The sequence below is a fragment of the Parambassis ranga genome, chromosome 2 (assembly GCF_900634625.1).
Source record: "Parambassis ranga chromosome 2, fParRan2.1, whole genome shotgun sequence".
Taxonomy (NCBI): domain Eukaryota; kingdom Metazoa; phylum Chordata; class Actinopteri; family Ambassidae; genus Parambassis; species Parambassis ranga.
The window spans coordinates 18,618,158-18,637,994 of NC_041023.1; the positions used below are offsets into that span (position 1 = coordinate 18,618,158).

Genomic DNA, 19,837 nt, shown 5'->3' on the forward strand with positions numbered 1-19,837 from the left:
CAGGCCTGAGCTTTAATTAGATTATTTACTGGAGGTCCTGGTGTAACAGCTGATTCTGTGAAACCTACAGCTTCACCTGACAGATCAGTATCTTTGTGGCCCAGCATCCAACTACACAGTAAGTGACACGAAATGTATGTGCTGTAACTAAAGACAGCCCAGTCACTTCATAAGGCATTGGAAATCTTACAATAAAATCACTTGTATAGTGGCAGGTAGGAAATGGGATAGATAGTAGTATTCATTATAAAAATTATATTCTATTTGCTTGTTTGGTTAACAAAATCAAGAAGATGATGACATTTTTAAATCTTTTATTTTCTCATCTGTTCTTTAAATCATTATTTTTAATGAAAGGCTGTGGAATGGATCCTAAATTGATCAAGATCTAGGTCTCTTTGAGAGAGAGAGAAAAAAAACACAGCCATTTACCTAGCTGATAGGTTGATATAAAAAATGACTCCATGTTTTTGAGTAATGAGGGATGGAGGCTGTTTCAGTAAAACTCACAGTTCTGGACAAACATAGGCTTGTTTAAACTTTTCTTACCACCTTGTTTCCGCATGCGTTGGATCAAAATTTGCAAAGTGACCCTCTAAACAAGAACCAACATTCCATCCTAAAAAAGCATATTTTAGATATATTAATGAAACGATAGCTTGTGTATTTGCACTGCTGTTAAAATGCATATTAATACTCTTCAGTAATTTGCTTCTCTCAGCTGCAAAGCCACACGCTGGATCCACACTACAATGTACAGAGTGGAGGTCAGTGCTTTCTCCGGGGCGGCTCTCTCTAGTTATTGCTGTCACATAAAGATTCAGCGTGTGCAGCTGATGTACCTGTCACCCTTGCCCACTATTCTTAAGCATAGCATTGGTGTGGTGCTGTGTCAATCACTGCTTGCCTCTGCATTTCACAGCTGCCTTCCACCTGTGATCATACACTCACTGTGATCTGCCAGCTGTCATAGACTCACACTTCTGTGGTGCTGCTTAACAAAACTCTCTTGCTTCTCTTTACAAACTGCTCCCTTCTCCTGGGGGGTCTCCACCTGCTGAGGCCCCTCAGTCACCCCCTCCTTGCCGACGGGCCTCTCAATGGGCTTCTCACCATGGTCCCACTCTTCACCCAGCATGCTTCCAGCATCACTAAGATCACCCAAGTGTTCAACAGAGTCACACTTTTCTAGGTCGGAGGCGATGGTCTGCAGGCTGAGGACTGACATGCAGTCTGAACCGGCCTGCTCTGCCTCCAGCCGCTCCCTCTGGCCCCAGCCACTCTCTCTGTGCCTCTCCACCCAAAGCCGGGTTTTCTCACCATCTGTCCAATTGCTCTCTATACCACTGACTCCCACACAGGTACTGACGTGAATCCCGATGGCAGCCTCAGCACCTACAGGGGAGCTCCGCCCCCCACAGACTGCTGGACGCCCTCTGTTTGCCCTGTTTCGCCCCCTCTGAGCGTGGATCTGCTCACTGATCTGCTCGAGGTTCCGCAGGGCCACAGAGTATCGTGTTTTTACTTTGGCCACCTGCTCCTCAAGCTGTACTACTTTAGCCTTTTGTTCCTGAAACACAAAAAACATTGAAAGCAGCACAAATAGATCAACAGACTTATAATATTAGATGTAAGTTGCTATTGTGTAGCCTGCATCAGTATGACATAGCCTTTAACATGCATAATTTTGTAAAAGTAAAAACTGAATGTAAATGAATGTGGTGCCTTCATGTCAACACCATAACTTAATATCATAAAGTATCTATCTGAAAAATCACATAACATTCAAACCCATTTAATTACCTCAACTAGGTTAAAATCTATAAACTTTATCTGAAAAATAACAAATTCCTAATCTGCAGAACAAGTGAGATGTTTATAAAAGACACTGAGGTTGACTGCTTGGACTAGCAGTTTGTGATACCTCTGGGCCATGTGTGAGAACATGTGGATGTGTCCATTGTCCATTTTGCAGACTATGCATAAACATAGCTGCTGAAAGTAGCCACGGGTTAAGTACAGCAGTGTAGGCGCTGCAAAATCAGAAGCTGTGTCCCTGTCAGAAAGTAATCTGTGTGTGGTGGGAATGCATGGTGTGTTGTACATATATAAAAACAACAGATTATACACACCTCCAAAATGTGATTGAATTGAGCCTTGACTTCAAAGTAAGGTTTGGATTTGAGGATGACCTTTCTTAGGGTTTTCTGGAGTGTCTGGACTCGAGCCTCTGCTTCCTGGCAAAGCTGAGTGACCCGCTGATGCTCCCGCTCGCTGCGGAGACGCTCTTCCTCTGCCTCATTCACCTGACCGACACCAGAGCATCATCACATAACTCATATTTCATTTATTGCTCATACCTGCACTGGTATATGGTATATGTGTCTTTTCTTTGTCTTGATGAGATATATCAACATCTCATGACATCCAATACATAAAATCTTTTTATTCACAGGGAAAATAAATTTTTTGTAATCTTATTTATCTCATTTTTGTATCTTATGTTAATGAAAGCTAATTCCATTTGCCACAAATTGTGGCCATATTTTGTTGATCTGGTGAGGAGCCTGTCCTGAGTGAATGCAATAATCATACAAATGAGGATGATGCTGCACATTTTCAGACATTCTCTCTGCATCCTCCAGCACGTTTGCGGTGTTGTACTTCACAGAGAAAGCTTCAGATTCCATCTGGTTTCACACAACATTAACAGGTGGGCTTCTATCCACTTAAGCACAGAAGCCTCAGTTATTGTGAAGTCCAAAACCATTTGAAGCTACCTTCTTTGAGTGGCCATCTGTCCAAATTGAGTAACTGAGTGGAACCTGAGACTGAGGACCTTGCAATCAGAGCTTCAGACAGACAGGAGAATGTTTCAGAAGGACAACCATCTCAGCAGTTCTCCATCATTCAATCTTTATGGTAGAGATAAACAGAAGTATCTTCTGATTGTTAAGATATTAGACATGTGGTAACCCCTGGGGCTGACAAATGGTGTCAATCCCCACAGAGCTTCATGTCAAAATGTCCAACTTTACAGCAAATATAAACATGTTTACAGCCTGGTAAAAAAAACTGTTTTATCTTGATAGATATTTGATATAAGTTTTGATACAATATACAGATTTGTATATCGTTTACTGCTGTATATGATTATATTAAGGTTTAATTAGGGGTGACTGCTTTAGGTGCCAAATAAATGATGACTCTGATTGTACACTGCCAAGGACTGCTAAGATGATCCACCTGGATGTTCCTAGCTTGTTTATTACCATAAGTCATTTTTACAAAGGAGGCCCACCACACTAAACCAGATGAGGCAATTACAGCTACAAGTGCTTCCACAAGAGCCTCCACATACTCAACATTTCATGCAAGATGAAGCAGGTAGCAGGCAGGTCAGCTGCTGAGGGACTACAGCTCCAGTTTTGGTACACAGATTTACATGGAATGAGAATGTTATCTGGAGTCCCAAAGGAATATATTGAACATGCATCCTTCTTCAGTTTATATATATATATATATATATATATATATATATATATATATATATATATATATATACATTTTTTTTTCCAATTAAAAAAGATACTGCCACAGCTAATAAGATGTGAATAATATCCTCACATTCTGTTCTCTCTCTTGAATGATCAGATGCATGTTTCCTACAGGTTTCATGCATGTTTCCTAAGCTGCCTAAAATGCATCACAATTTCAGTGAGAAGGGGAGTTTACCTTGGCAGTAGCATGGTTAAGCATCTCCTGCCAGGTTGGGTCCATAGTGTTCCTGTCAGCCAGCAGGCCCTGCTCTGCCACATACACCATCTCTCTGGCAGCAGTGTGCATGGACACAGCCCTCTCATACCTCAGAGCAGCCTTCTGGGTCTCCTGTTGTGCCTGGGGGGACACACAAAAGCCATTAAAGGGTCTAATCCCAAAAGCCACTACAAACGATGCCCTCCATGTGTGTTACAAGTTGATACAGAGATTCTTTCAGCATAAATGCATACACACACGTGTGTGTATTGGAAATGCTATATAACTCCTGATTAAATAGGAAGAGTTCTGTAAATAATGTCTATACTGTTTAGTTTACAATTAGAAGTATATGTTTAGTATGCTGAGGGCCTGTATATTGCTGCTGCAAATTAACCAGGTTGGAGCGAATAAAGTATTTCTATTCTATATTCTATTCTATTATATTATTAATGGCACACTCCCAACTTCACTCACATCATCTCGTATGTGTTTCATTCCACATTCAGTGTGGTGGTTTACCGAGGCCAAACACTAAAATACTTATTACTGTTCCAATATTTATGAACCTGACTGTGTGTGACCCTAATACACCATTGTAATAAACCAGACATCTGCATTGAGATCAGGTGAGAAAAGCCAGAGTCAGATCTATGGATACTACATTTATAGACTTGTGTGGTTCTGATGGATAAATTGCTTTTCAGAGGCTTAACCAGATTTGATGTTACATTTCACCTTTAATTGCAAACAGCAGCCTGCAAAATAAATATACTTAGCTCAGAAGCAGCTGTATTTTTTTTCTATTCTCACTCATAATCATCTGCATAGGAAGATAAAGATAAAGTGACAATAACTGAACTTTTTCTCTCCTCATCAAATATCATTTTGTTGTATTTTAGAAACATTGTAAAATTCATTTATTCACAATATTTAAAGTACGTTAGTAAAAAAGTTCCAAGTTCAAGGTGCCATGTAAATAGTCTGCACTTATATAGCTATCTACAATAATCAAAGGCACTCCAAGTATTTTACACTGCTTCACATTCACCCCTTTGCCCACACAATTACACACACATTCATACACCAATAACCACTGGGAGCAACTTCTGGTGCCTAACCCAAGAACACATCAGCATGCAGCCAGGCATTGAACTGCCAGCCTCACAGTTTATGCCTAAAACTGTTGTACTACCTGAGTGTGCATACAACTTGACATCACAGAGTGACTCAGCTGTATGCAAACTGCATAAAAGCATGAATGAGTAAGTGAAATCTTTCTATTGAATTTTTGAGAAACACTTTAATCTCTTCTTTTATGTTGCTAAATCAATAATATATATTGATCCCTGTGTGTCCCTTCAAAAAAAGAACAAAATCCTTTCAGACATGCAGTTCAGTATGCACTGTCAAAGCCTGTAGAGAGGGTGTATCTGTGTTAGTTTGCAATGTGCTGTTGAAGTGAAGGTGTTCTGATCACATGAAAAGGTGTCTCTGTATGAAAAGGCAGCAGGAAGGCCCAGCTGGATAGATAAGGACACTAAAAATGTAAGGTCAGTGCTAAAAGAGTAATGATGGAGTGGATCACTGTGTTTTATATGGAGTCCTATCACCATCAATGTGTCAAGGGTGCTGTGGCTTACATGACTATTGGAATCTACATATGAAGACCATGGCAATCCAGATATTTTTTTATAATGCCACACTAATGTATTTAATATGTCATAGGTTATTCATTACTGAAATGGCTTCTTATATGATGCAGCAATGTTTTGTCATTTGCAGTTTTATAACTGCAAACGTCAGAGCCTAACAGTTTATACTAATAACTTATTATTTGCTTTATTGCTTTCAATCAGACCTCTGCTCCCTCTTCTCACAATTTTCATTAGTTCAAATGACTGATTAAACATAACTGCCTCTGGTGCACCATTCCTTTAAGGGTTAAATCGTCTTAAACGATTAATTAGCTTTCACTGCACACCAGTCATTTAATCTCAGCCACCACTTGCTGATGCTCAATAGACAGCATATGACAGCATATTTACAGTAACAACCAGACCTGAATAAATACTTAATCCAACTCTCTATTCTAATGTAACAATATTAGTCTTTACAACTCTATATAATTCCTGTCAATCTGTATTCCTAAAAAAGGCATGTGTGTGTAGTTTTGAAACTTCTGCATGTTTATGTGCTGAAGGAAATGCGTTTGGCTGAAAATGCAATCTGCAGGTAAATTCAGTTTATAAATATAATATTAAAAATATATTTAAAACTGTACATGAATGTCTCTTTCATCATACTCATTTCCAGGAGTTTCAATCTAAGCAACTGGTCCCCTGAAACATTGAAAAAAAAAATCCTCGAGTCCAATATCAGGTAAATGCTTAGCTTATCTTGGAGGCCAACGCTAATGTGTAGGAATCCATACAAATATATTATTTAAAACCTGTTCAAAAGATGGATTGGAATCGCTATCGGCAGATAAATAAATTTTGTAGTATCGGTATCAGACATAAATAACTGGTATCGTGCCATCTCTACTATAAACACACTGTAGCAGTGGTGTATTTTAAAAAACCTCAGTATAAGTTAGCGCAGTATTTTCTTCATCAGTTTTAGCTGCAATAAACATCAAATATGTCATCTTTACTATGGTAGCATTTGAACAACATGCTGTTATTCAAATGCTAAAAAGTTCAGTTGTCCCACTGTTTACTAATATTTTGAATGTGCATGTTAAAAATAAATCATTTCTGTTATGGGTCCCAAAGGGAAATAGTCTAAATACGTACCACACTAGTAGATCAAACCAACCTTGAAAATTGGTAGGGAACCCACTCTACCACCTGAGCCACAGCCACAGTGCCTTTCAGACATAATTACACTGAATGAAGTTGAACAACACTAAGTAAACATTGCCAGATATTATATATAGGTGTTATAGTAATCCATGCAGTCTCCCCTAACCCACTACAACACGCACCTCTTTGGCAAGTCTGCGAGCCTCGTAATAGGGCCTTGCTTTCTCAATGCAGGCGCCGAGCTGGGATCCCTGAGCGTTGAGCTTCCTGGCAGAGTCAGTAAGAATCCTCCTGTAGCTGGACCTAGCATCCTGCAGCGAGCAAACACAAAACACTGCAAATCACATACAATTTGCAAAGCAATTACACTATGATAAGCTAATGATAGGACAACCACATGTCAAGTATACACACATTTTGAGCAGGGTAATTCTTTTGGGTCTAGTGTGACAGCAGGTGGACAATGTCCAAACGTCTCTTTTGATGAATTAGTATTAACAAAGGAAGATGTTGCTCACAGATTGGTGGTCTTAGATGACTTACTGCACTGTGAGAATGACCAGCTGAGCCACAAAACATACAAAAATCTGTGTTTGGTATTGTAACTTAACTAGATGACAGCAACAGTGAAGTGCAGGGCTTCTTTTGTGGCAGGAGACTGATTCCTGGGCCATCTTAAAGTGATAGCCTTACTGCTGTAACGTCAAGGATCCTTTGGTCTTCCCTGTTCATTACATCTGTACAGGGGTACGTTTACATACAACTCACCTGATATATTTATAATAAAGTTAACGTTTTGCCTTATTAAGGGCATGACTGCTTTGTGTCACAAGCCAGTGCCATCTTAAATCAGAAGCCTGGACAGCCGCCCACACACCTCAGCACCACTCACACGAATGGACACAGGCACTGTCAGGATTATGAGGACAGAACCATATAAAATTTGTTTTTCAATATTATATCTTTAGACTACAATAAAAAACATGACATAAAAGCACATGATGTGCATGTAATAGAACTGACTGAAGGATGACTCCCACCAGGAGTTCAGTGAAGCTCAAAAGTTACATATCAAATAAATCACTGTTAACATGCAGACAGTTCTGAGGATTCATTTAGGTTAAGGCCTCACTAACTGAGAACAACAATGGCTTTGTTTTCTTCAGAGCATTTGCACCACCACCACCACTACACCATTGTTTGGCATCAGTTTCCTTTGAACATCTGGTGATTCTCTCTATTGGGTCATTTTAAACACCATAATTAATATTGATATTATGCCAGTAAAAAAGATGTGAGTAACTTTTAGTTTACGTAATAAATCAACCATCGAACTAAATTCCATCTATTAAATATGTCCCACAAGTGTGTCAAGTGAATTTGGGGTTTGGGATTTTCTTGATGATCCCCTAAACAGTGGATCGTCCCCTCTCTTTGAGAAGCATGACTTCTGTCATTGAGGGCCCAGACACTGGAGCCATTCCTGAGCTGCTCAGTATAAATGATAGTTGTATTAGTGACACATCGTTTTATGTTTTTATGTTCATGAACAACCACAGACCTACACTGCTTTGCATGGATAACATTCACATCATTAACAAATAATGAAGTAAAGATTATTATTACTAAAGCACTGTTGGAGGTGAAGCAGATGACTGGATGGACAAATAGACATTCTAAGAGCTGTAAGAACTATAATCACTTCCAGCAATACCTCTGCTAACAGATTCAGAAAATATCTCACATCTAAAAGTGCCTAATCATTCTGAGGCATGTGATCTATGGGAGCCCCTGATTTCTGACTGGACACAAACAACTTGCTCACATCCAGCTGCAGCTCCAGTTTGTTGATCTCATCGCTGGCCACATTGAGATGCTCCAGCTCCTCCTGAAAACACAGAGAGGTGTGATGTGTTACAAACAAGAGCAGAGCAGACAGGATGGAAGGCTGCTGGTTATAAAGCAGCTCTAATGTTTCCATGCATTAGGACAGGGATGTGGGCGTGAGGCGGTCCATCCAGCCGGTCGGTCCCTGTGGAGGGAGCAGGCTGCTGTCTGAACTGGCATGTTTGTTAGCTGTAGCCCCGCTAAATAAACAACGCATGGCAGCAGCTCCTTTGATGAAATCACACGCTATATACATGTAGATATTCCCAGGTTTGATAATATACCTGAATCCTTGGGTCTAACTCCTCCTCGTATTTGCCGTCCTCCTCGTCCTCTCCAGATGTAATGTTGTTCTCCGCCTCTCCGTGACCCTCACCATGCGCTGGTACTTCCTCCGCGGTGCCCTGCTCCTCTCCTTTCCGCTTCAGCATCACGGTGCTCCCCTCTCCGCCCTTTGCCTCCTCTCCTGGGGTCTCTTCCCGCAGACCGGCAGGTTTCAGGCACCCCGCACCCTTCGGAATTTCACGCGAGGTCCCTGGCTTCATCTGCGGCCTGTTGTTTCTCAACTGTTCCGTTACATTAGGCCCCCCGGGACGACATTTAGTCAATGTTTACGTTACTAAAAAACTATAAATCACATAGTCGTACTTTGAGAATCCAAACGTTGCCTTGTGTCTACAACACCAACACCATCCTCAGGCTAACGCTACTGCGTAGCTCCGCTGCTTCAGTCATCCTGCTGCATCAGAGCTGCACCTGACACGGCGCGCTGCTGCACTCTCCCCTGCACTGCTTTGGTTTTTGTTTTCTCCCCCCTAAAAAGTCATTTATTTCATTGGTATGTCTCGAAATGTAAGACAGGCTAAAGATAATTCTATGTTACGTAAAATGTTTGTATGCAGGGCTGGACCTAGGCTTCCAGGGGTCCAAAAGCCTGACAGTGTTTGCCCCCCTGTGAGGTGGCCAAACACAGCTTGTAGCTGAAGTGAGTGTTAATATGGAAAGTGTATTTTATGGAGTTGTATATGAAATAATGTGCAAGACGTTTTGTTACCAATATAACATAACATACATACATACATATATATACATATATATACACACACATATATATATATATACACATATATATACATATATATATACACACATATATATATATATATATATATACACACACATATATATATATATATATACACATATATATATATACACATATACACATATATATATATATATACACATATATATATATATATATATATACACATATACACATATATATATATATATACACATATATATATATATATATATATACACATATACACATATATATATATATATATATATATATACATATATATATATATGTTATAATGCAAATGCAATACACTGCTCAATTTGTTGAGATTTACATTGATCATGTTTTTGTTATTTTGCTCTCAACATATTCCACTATGTAATGAATGAAAGTTACTTGGAATAACTGGAATATTTCATTCATTGAGATCCATGTGTTATTTTAGTGTTCCCTTTATTTTTTGAGCAGTGTAAATTTGCTTGTTGCTTACCTGAGAACATCAGGTAGGGATATATGGAGATTAATTTGGGCAATATCTGATATGTTGATTTTTTTAGCCTATGCTGTAGTGAACGTAACATATTAGGATGGCTAAAAAAATGTGTGGCAATGAAGACTGGGTGATCTTATTTGCTGATATCTTACTCTCACTGCCCTCTGCCAGTGCTTCATCTTAAAGCCAGTTTCTGCTGATCCTGCAGGTTATACAGTACATCCTTAACTTGCAGTGTTATGTGCAAACACACAGCATGGAGGTCACAAAGACCTCCATATGCGCATGCCTCTAACCCACCAATTCCAAGGTCATTTATATAGATATAGATGTTCCATCAAGGAACTTAACAGTGTAGTTGTAAACTAAACTAATGCTGCATGGTAGAAAACATAACTGTCCTGCAATGTAAAGAAAGACACAGTTGCTCACTTATCCAAAATACATGTAATTCAGCATTTTAAAAAACATACACATCCATTTCCACTCAGTGCTGCCAGCAGTGAATGCAGACATCACAGGAATAACAGTCTTTTTCTCTTCGGGTTACACGTGTGACCTCTGTCTTTTCCAGAACCTCTTGACCTCACTGTGTCCTTGGGGTGTCACCACCATCACTCGGTGGGCCACATCCTGCCAAACCAGACAACCAAGACCCTGCAGGAGAACAACTGCATTAAACAGCAGCAGGCTAAACGAAAATACCAACCTGTCTACATTTGTCGATAGTGTTTCAGTAGTTGTGTAGCATTAATAGGATGTTAAACAGCACTGATCAGTCACAGCAAAAAAACAGTCTTAGAACTTTGTCAGATATTTACGTTATTTATCAAAATGTATGATCATAAAAAAACAATATCAAACCTGAGCTCTGTCTCGTAGCACCTCAAAGTCAGCCTGGGAAAGGAACTGATTATAGAGCACTCCTGAAAGATACATTCAGGTAAACAGGTGAGAGTTACTTTAAGGGCCAGCCAAATACCAATACTCATCCTCTCTTTCACAGTGTGAGTGTGTGTGCATGCTCACCTTCTGTAAAGCGCAGTCGATCTCTCTCCAGCTCCCACAGTCTGATCTGATCTGTTATTGTTGGAGGCAGCACTGGAGTCTGGAGCACAAAGATTCAAGATGAGGAAGCTGTGCACAAAATCATGTGATTTATTTGAATCGAGTGTCAGAGGGTTTGACGAGGTTTCTGTACCTGTTTAAGCATTATGGGGTGAGCTCTGGTCCTCAGAAAGTGGATAATCTGGATAACAGATAATAACATACTTTCCTGTGATCTACATTGAGACTGAGCACTGTATATTAATTTAGAATACTGTGAACTTCTCTCCACCATTTGTGAGTCAGTGTGTGTAGTAGCCAAGTACCTGTTGTGCAGCGATGCCATTTGCAATGGCCTGTTGAACTGACTCCCGTGTTAGCTGAGCGACCACTACATTAGGGAAGCGATAGAGCATTTCACTGAAGAGAGCCACCAGAGCGATCTGCAGCTCTGAATCTGAGAGGGGAACAGAGACAAGTCAGCAAGGGTTCTGTCAGCAAGTACCAAGCTGTGCATGATTATGCAAAACCACAAGAAACCTCTACAAGGAATCCACTTTCTACAACTCTTTTTGTCTCTTTTAAATAGGAATGTGGTGCAGCGTGTTTATCAGACATACTTGTGTAAGCATAGATACGGTAGTTGGTTTCTACAACGATAAAGCCTGTGTCTCCGGTGCCAGGAGTGGATGCCAGGCTGGAAGTGGTGGAGGAAGAGGAGGGTGAGAGGGAGGAGGAGCTAGTAGTGACTCCTGCAGCCAGCGTGATTGCCAGTCTCGTGGGGTAGTACCGCCGTGATTTCCTCTGAGGACACAAACACACTTTTTTTGTCAAGAAGCCATCATATTGAGTCAAATAATGGCTTCTCCAAGTGCCCATTTTCCTTTTTGTCGGAACTCTCTGAAGATGTACGGCATACACAGCTGCACCCTGCCGAATCCTTACAGCTGTAATATAGCAGGAACGCTTACGTTCCTCTTTACTGATTTCTAAAGTAAAAGAATCAGAGTAGTAGCTCAAAGTAATATAAGGTCAAACCAACAAGTAAACTTGTATAACAAATACATTAAGATCTGATTGGATTTTGTGTAAAGGAATTTATACAATAGTGAAATATTTTTGAACACAAGCCCTCATCACACAAAAAAAAACAATTCAGTGTTGACAGGAATAATAAGTAGCTGCTTATGAACCTGTGAGTTGAAGAATAATTTTATATTAGAAATAATTTGTGCACAAACTGGTAGAGAGCAGTTACTTTAGTAAAGTTGGAAATATGTACAAACTTTTTGAGAGTGAAACATGTCTTCAATATACTGGCTGTTCTCTCTATAGGACCCTGCCATGGCCCCAATGACATGCCCCCCGTTACTGCCATAATCTACAGTATATGAATACATAATTGACATTTTAACATGATCTAGAATTAAATGTCAGTTGTATATTAGGACAAAATCACTTTGATGTCTCACCTTCCTCTGGAACACCAGTCCAAACTCTCGCAGGTGCTGCAGAAAGGTGAGCAATGACTCACTCATACCCTCCACTGAGTAATCCTGAAACACAATTTTTTTTTATGCATGGCTTCATTCATATGCTGCATTCACACGCTGATGCGAAAGTTTACTAATGCTGTGCACTTACTCTGCCTAAAGTAGAGAAGCTGAGCTGGAATAAGAAAGACAATATCTCCACCAGGTCCATCCCTCGGGACTGCAAGAGACAAACACATAAAGTGTGTCAAGTAGGCAGCCATTCACAGCTGGAGACAAAATTACTAGTCCCACTATGGAAATGTAATTTATTAAAAAAAATATTTACTATGTTCTCTTCAGTACTACATGTGTGTGTTTTGAATTGCTAACAACACCTCCCGATGTCACATGCCCTGTTTCTCTGACTGGCTGTATGTCTATCCAAAAGTATCCAGAGGCAAGTTATTCTGTATCAGGTGGCACTGCCCTGTGGCAATCCAACTCACAGAGACCAGACTTTCTTGTGTAGTATAGAAACAGTATTAGGAAGGCTGACCAGGCTATAGCTCCTCCAGATTTGATGGTCTCCTTGTATAGACCCTGGTGTTTAGTACACTCCTCAGATTTTTAAATCAAATTTAAGTCAGGACTTTGCAGTCTAGTCAGTAACATTCACTTTGTTCTCCTAGAGGTACCATAGTTATTCACTAGAAGAGACATACAGTCATGTGAAAAAATTAGGACACCCTTTGAAAGCATGTGGTTTTTTGTAACATTTTTAATAAATGGTTATTTAATCTCCGTTTCAACAATACAGAGAGATTAAAGTAATCAAACTAAACAATGAAAACTGAAGAAAAGTCTTTTCAAGATCTTCTGTAAATGTCATTCTACAAAAATGCCTATTCTAACTGAGGAAAAAGATAGGACACCCTCACATGTATTCCCTCTTAAATTGGCTCAGATCTCACGCAGGTATATCACACCAGGTGCACATAATTAGTAGATCGTTACTCTGCATGTTGAATGAGGCTTGCCCTATTTAAACCTCAGACATTTAGTTTGGTGTGCTCCTGACTGTTGAAGTGAGAGTGAGCACCATGGTGAGAGCAAAAGAGCTGTCAGAGGACTTCAGAAAAAAGATTGTAGCAGCCTATGAGTCTGGGAAGGGATTTAAAAAGATCTCAAAAGATTTTGAAATCAGCCATTCCACTGTCCGGAAGATAGTCTACAAGTGGAGGGCTTTCAAAACAACTGCCAACATGCCCAGGACTGGTCGCCCCAGCAAGTTCACCCCAAGAGCAGACCGCAAGATGCTAAAAGAGGTCTCCAAAAACCCTAAAGTGTCATCTCGAGAACTACAGCAGGCTCTGGCTACTGTTGATGTAGAAGTACATGCCTCTACAATCAGAAAGAGACTGTACAACTTTAACTTGCATGGGAGGTGTGCAAGGAGGAAACCTTTGCTTTCCAAGAGAAACATCAAGGCCAGACTGACATTTGCCAGAGATAAAGTTGACAAAGACCAGGACTTCTGGAATAATGTGCTTTGGACAGATGAGTGCAAAATGGAATTATTTGGACACAACAGCAGAGGACATGTTTGGCGTAAACCAAATACAGCATTCCAAGAAAAGAACCTCATACCAACTGTGAAGCATGGAGGTGGAAGTGTCATGGTTTGGGGCTGCTTTGCTGCAGCAGGACCTGGTCAGCTCACCATCATAGAATCCACCATGAATTCTACTGTGTATCAGAAGGTGCTTGAAGAACATGTGAGACCATCAGTTAGAAAATTAAAGCTGAAGCGGAACTGGACCATGCAACATGACAATGACCCAAAACATACTAGTCAATCAACCAAAGATTGGCTGAAAAAGAAGAAATGGAGAGTCCTGGAATGGCCAAGTCAAAGTCCAGATTTGAATCCCATTGAGATGCTGTGGGGTGACTTGAAAAGGGCTGTACGTGCAAGAAACCCCTCAAACATCTCACAGCTGAAAAAGTTCTGCATTGAGGAGTGGGGTAAAATTTCCTCAGACCGATGTCGGAGACTGGTAGATGGCTACAAGAACCGTCTCACTGCAGTTATTTCAGCCAAAGGAGGTAACACTCGCTATTAGGGGCAAGGGTGTCCTATCTTTTTCCTCAGTTAGAATAGGCATTTTTTGTAGAATGACATTTACAGAAGATCTTGAAAAGACTTTTCTTCAGTTTTCATTGTTTAGTTTGATTACTTTAATCTCTCTGTATTGTTGAAACGGAGATTAAATAACCATTTATTACAAATGTTACAAAAAACCACATGCTTTCAAAGGGTGTCCTAATTTTTTCACATGACTGTATGCTGTGTGTTGTTGTCAAGAAGGAAGAGAAAAAAAGTCGAACAAGATCCAGCTTTGCTGCAGATTGCTTTAGATTTTTGTTCAAGCCATTTTCATGATTCTGATTCATACTGCCACCACCATGTCTGACTGCATGAACCATGTTCTTTGGGTTATACGTCTCTCCTTTCTTTCTCCAAATGAAGACAGCATCTCTCTGTGACTAAAGAGCTCTTTGGTTTTTATCTTTAAAGGACACACTTCCAGTCTGTGTAATCTGTCTCCAGGTTGTCTCTAGCAGACTTCAGTCTGTCTTGGAGGTGTCTTTTCTGCAGATGTGGAGTTATTCTTGCAGTCTGGCAGTCCATTTCTGTGCAGGACTCTAGTGACTGTCTTCTCTGACTCGTCAGGTCCAGACCTGGTTAAATCCTTTACTAGTGTCTAGGCTCTTCAGACTTGTATCTCACTAGTTTTCTTTCCAGAACCTTCCACATGTTTCTCTTGCTGTCTCTGCCAGTCTTGTTCCATTTGCCTCTCTTTGAACTTCTTGATAAAATCTCTTCAAACTTGAAGCTCTTTGATATACTTGTAGATCGTCTCCTGCTTTGTAGACATTAACAATCCTTTTTAACAAGTATGAACTTATTTCTTTACTTTTGTCATGATGCTTTCACAAGTGTTTACACAAAATGTTATACTGTGTGAGTGCTGTATGATACCAGTCCTCACTTTTAACTGCAGATGTTTACAGGGTCACTCAGTTAAAGCATGAAACACAAAGTACATTGTACTAGGACCAAACAAAGAGGACAGTTCTTAAGGGGGATAATAATGCTGACTAATGCTGAGTTTGCCCGGTGTACTGTTCTGTGTGTTCTCATTAGATCTGTTTAACCCAGTCCTAGCTGTACTTCTTTAAGTGTGACTGCCTCAGTTGAAATGTTTCATGCCAAAATCTACGCAGTTTCCCCATTGTGATACAAATAAAGGTTTTTCTTCTTCTCCTTCCAATTCTATACAATGGATCTCTGCGTCATCTCTACTAGACTGTGTGTTAATGGAAGTAATGATCAGAGCCTAAACTATAAAGGTAAATACCACTTGTTGAACTTATTTAAAGCTAATCAGGTGCAGCAGATTTACCTGAGCGGTTTTGAGGTACTGCAGGGTGAAGTACCACAGCTGAGAGGCTGTGTCCAGTAGCAGGAACTGGAATCCAGCTGAGGTGATGTAAGGTGCCTCTCCTGCCTCACTGACAATCAATGAAGACCACAGGAGATACAGTCCACAACACAACAATCATTCAACATACAGCAACAAATAGCTAAAATTATCAGTGTCTAGTTGAAATTACAGCTTAGTGATGTTATTTTGTGATAGCAGTACCTTCATTTATGATGTTACAGCTGAAGGAAACTAAAAACATTTACCATATATTTACTCTGACTCGGATATGTTAGAAATGGGTTCAGACTTCCAGTCACTATACTGACCACTGACCGCATCCTTTTCCCTGACGTGTGACTATGCAAGCATAGCTAAGCATCAATTGTAGCAGAACCTGGTAAAGGTTGGTTTGCAGCCAGATCATGTATAAAAACAATAATCAACAGCATAACTAAACAGATCTAATTACAGCGTGTTACTCACTGGTGTGAGGCTGGAATTTATTTCTGTAATTTTATTACATAATACATTATATCATAAAAGCATGTAGAAAGTAATGCCCTAACTTCAGAAGCATTGGCTGAGGACATGTTAAAGTGTGTTAAAGATTAAGGTGTACCTTTTCATGAGGCCTGCTTGGACCAACAGCTGAGCCAGGTCCTGACTGACCGCACTGGGAGAGCCCACCATGAACTGCAGGATGACCTCCCAGCGCTCCATAGCATAGCGGTCGAGACTCTCAATGTCCCGTGCGTGGCGGTCAGGACCCAGACTGCTCCCCTCGTCAGCCCACACTCTGCCCCTGTGTGTCAGAACAGCAGTGTGTGGGTTCACTGGGCATACATTTTCTAACTCCAACCAACCACCTTACTGTAACATGTTTGATTTACAAGTATTTACAGCTGTCATTCCAAACATTGAACAGACAACAAACTCTCCATCTTCATTGTGTAGCTGCATCCCCACAGCGTTTCTGTAAAGACAGTGAGACAGAGAGACAGGGGCGAGCAGGCGTATGATGAAACACAGCAGCAGACGTACCCTCCGAGCAGAGCTGTCCTCAGGTTGTCTTTGAACACTGGGTTTAAAATGTATCCCTGCAGACCACCCTGCAGCTGCTGGCTGTGCCAGAGACGGAGTCCTGCCAACACTGAGACACATTCATCATGGTCCCTGCAGGAAGAAGCCAGAAGATTCTAAATAAATACCACAGCGCTCCACAGGAAACATTATATTAACACATTTCTTTTATGTTTTGCACCAAACAAAGTGTTCTTATTTTTGCCCTCAATTCAATTCTGTTTATTTATATCAATCTTATGTATATCTTAAAAATATACACACAAGGTTGAGAACACCTTTATAAACATAAAGAGAAAAATGTTTCAGTCCACAGCAGCAAGAAAAATTAATTTTTGAATTTGAGGACATTAAAAATGCATACTTATCATATATTTAATTACATTTAAAAATACTGTAATTATATTTACATAGTTCTTTGTATGTCTACTGGTGAGACTGCTGCCTTCTTCTGTCCAGCATTTGTTTGTTAAGTATGTATTCCATTTAAAAACTTAGTAACTGTGTATTTTTTTAATGTATGTATTTTATCAGTTACGCCACTGTTGGTGACCAGGATGCAATGTTATCTGTGTCATGTGACACACCTTCCTTAGAGAACTGTGAATCTATACTGAACATATGATGTAATATATTACGTATTATATATTATTATAATATCTAACATCCTGCACACTCACAGCAGAGTATCTTTCTTATTGTATTTTTTTTAATTTCTGTTATTATGCTCCTAATGTACCTGTAAACATAAGTGGCAATATGTCTCACCACTTCTTACTCTGAATATTGTTTTATCCAAATTTAACACTACATCCTGCTTTCAATGACTCGAAATTATTCAGTCACACGTTTAAATCAGGTGTGGTCTTAGGCACAGCTGTAACTAATGGGCTTCATTAGTTGCACCAGGCGTGCTTGAACACCTCAAATACCTGGACTGTAGATGTGATGTTTGATTGCACCTTAGAAACACAAGTCAAGAGATCATTGCTTTGCACAAACAATGAAAAGGATACAAAAAGTGTTTCTAGAGATGCAGTCACAAGCATAGTTCACAAGTTTAAAGTTAAAGGTCGAGTGGCTGCACTACCTGGATGTGACAGAAAGAGGACGCTATCAACAACTGTCACCAGAGTCCTGAGGAGGCAGCTGGTCAAAAATCTTGAACCGACTGCAAAAGACTTGCACCTGGTGGCAGCAGACACTGAGGTTTCAGTTCCCACAGTAAGGCGCATACTAACCACTGAGGGGGCTCCGTGCCCGAACCACAAAACATACACCACTACTGATCCAAAAGCACAAGAGAAGTCAGCTCCAGTTGCTAAGAAATATTTAAATAAGCACACATGAATGAAGCATACACTAAAACAACATCCTGCCTACAGTAAAGCATGGCGGTGGCTCAGTGATGCTCTGGGCCTGCTTTGCTTCCTCTGACACTGAAATCCTGCAGCATGTGGAGGGCAAGGTGGATGCTATCATCCATCCATCATCTGGACACCGCTTTGTGTTGCAGTGCAGGGTCACGGAGGGCTGGATCCTATCCCAGCTATCTACAGGTGAGAGGCAGGGTACACCCTGGACAGGTCATGGATTCTATCAAGTACCTTACTTGCAGCAGGGATTGAATAATCTGGATAAATTTGACTTTTAACTATTTAGCAATTAGTTTGCAGTTATCTTAGCTCAGCCATTTTATTATTATTATTATTATTATTATTATTATTATTATTATTATTATATGTGTAGTAGATCAGACTGCTCCTTGAGCCTGAACAGCCATAAAGTGTAAAGGTGCCTGCGCAAAGTCAATAAACCATCAATATTGGTTAAAGACTACAGCATCTCCCAGTGTCACCTGGAAGTTTGAACTTCACAGATGTTAAGGATCATCTTCAAAATGATAAGTACTGTGTGTCCTTTATCTAAGTCATGACAAAATGCTATTGTTGCTAATGTTATTACTTCATGCTATCTTTGTCTTCAATCTCTGTGGCTCAGTCATGTGTCGCATTCCCTGCACAGAGGGAGGGAAGTTACACTGTGATACAGTAGCAGTGGATTAGTTCAGCCCCCTGCAGGAAGCAATAGAGACACAGCAAAGACTCACTTCTGACTTTCTTTCTTCACCCACAGAGCCACTGCTGCCTGGGGGAGAGGCTGATCCAGGAACAGCATGCGCATCATATAGTTCTTGGCCAGAGAGGGCAGTTCCCTGTGGAAGATGACACACAGTGTAAAACAAAGTACTGTGCAGTCATACTCAGACTGTGATGCAGCCATCATACCTGTAGACAGCCAGACATGTCGCTGGATGGTTGTACAGTCTGTCCAAAATATCAGGGCTCAGCTCTCTCAGGTATTCATGCAGATTTTTACACTGCAGCTGGACCCGCAGCTTCATGTTCTGTCAAAAACGTCACATCATCATCTCACGTTCACACCAAACGGATGAGCGCAGCACTAAAAACGAATGTTGCTTAGTTTATCCCTAAACACACACTCCGAAATCCAAGGTATACATACTATAGCGGAAATACATAAAACGTGTTTTTTACCGTAAAGACAGATAATAAATGTCCACGAACTCCAGATTATTACTTTGCACAGAATACAGGCACTGTGATGTTCTGCATTATTGTTTAAGTGGCCATGTTTGCAGGTCATGTGACTTTAACACTAACGTCCTTATTGGTCGTCTGCTTCTTCGCCTA

The 19,837-nt window shown here is 40.3% G+C and overlaps 2 protein-coding genes across 2 annotated transcripts; both read right to left on the bottom strand.

Annotated features, from left to right (window-relative positions):
* Positions 1 to 297: 297 nt before the first annotated feature.
* Positions 298 to 8,995, bottom strand: sh3bp5lb (SH3-binding domain protein 5-like, b). The gene is made up of 6 exons (XM_028400889.1): positions 8,735 to 8,995; positions 8,389 to 8,451; positions 6,746 to 6,874; positions 3,736 to 3,897; positions 2,133 to 2,306; positions 298 to 1,570 (listed from the first exon to the last, which is right to left on the bottom strand). Exons 1-6 carry the CDS (start codon positions 8,993 to 8,995, stop codon positions 968 to 970), a joined length of 1,392 nt encoding a protein of 463 aa, XP_028256690.1. The 3' UTR covers positions 298 to 967.
* Positions 8,996 to 10,458: 1,463 nt separating this feature from the next.
* On the bottom strand, positions 10,459 to 19,801 carry gtf2h4 (general transcription factor IIH, polypeptide 4). The gene is made up of 14 exons (XM_028397755.1): positions 19,682 to 19,801; positions 19,412 to 19,530; positions 19,234 to 19,338; positions 17,085 to 17,216; positions 16,663 to 16,845; positions 16,020 to 16,128; positions 12,722 to 12,790; positions 12,550 to 12,633; positions 11,698 to 11,881; positions 11,404 to 11,534; positions 11,232 to 11,279; positions 11,060 to 11,138; positions 10,895 to 10,956; positions 10,459 to 10,687 (listed from the first exon to the last, which is right to left on the bottom strand). The coding sequence occupies exons 2-14, from the start codon at positions 19,525 to 19,527 to the stop codon at positions 10,577 to 10,579; spliced, it is 1,413 nt and encodes a 470-aa protein (XP_028253556.1). The 5' UTR covers positions 19,528 to 19,530; positions 19,682 to 19,801; the 3' UTR covers positions 10,459 to 10,576.
* Positions 19,802 to 19,837: the final 36 nt, after the last annotated feature.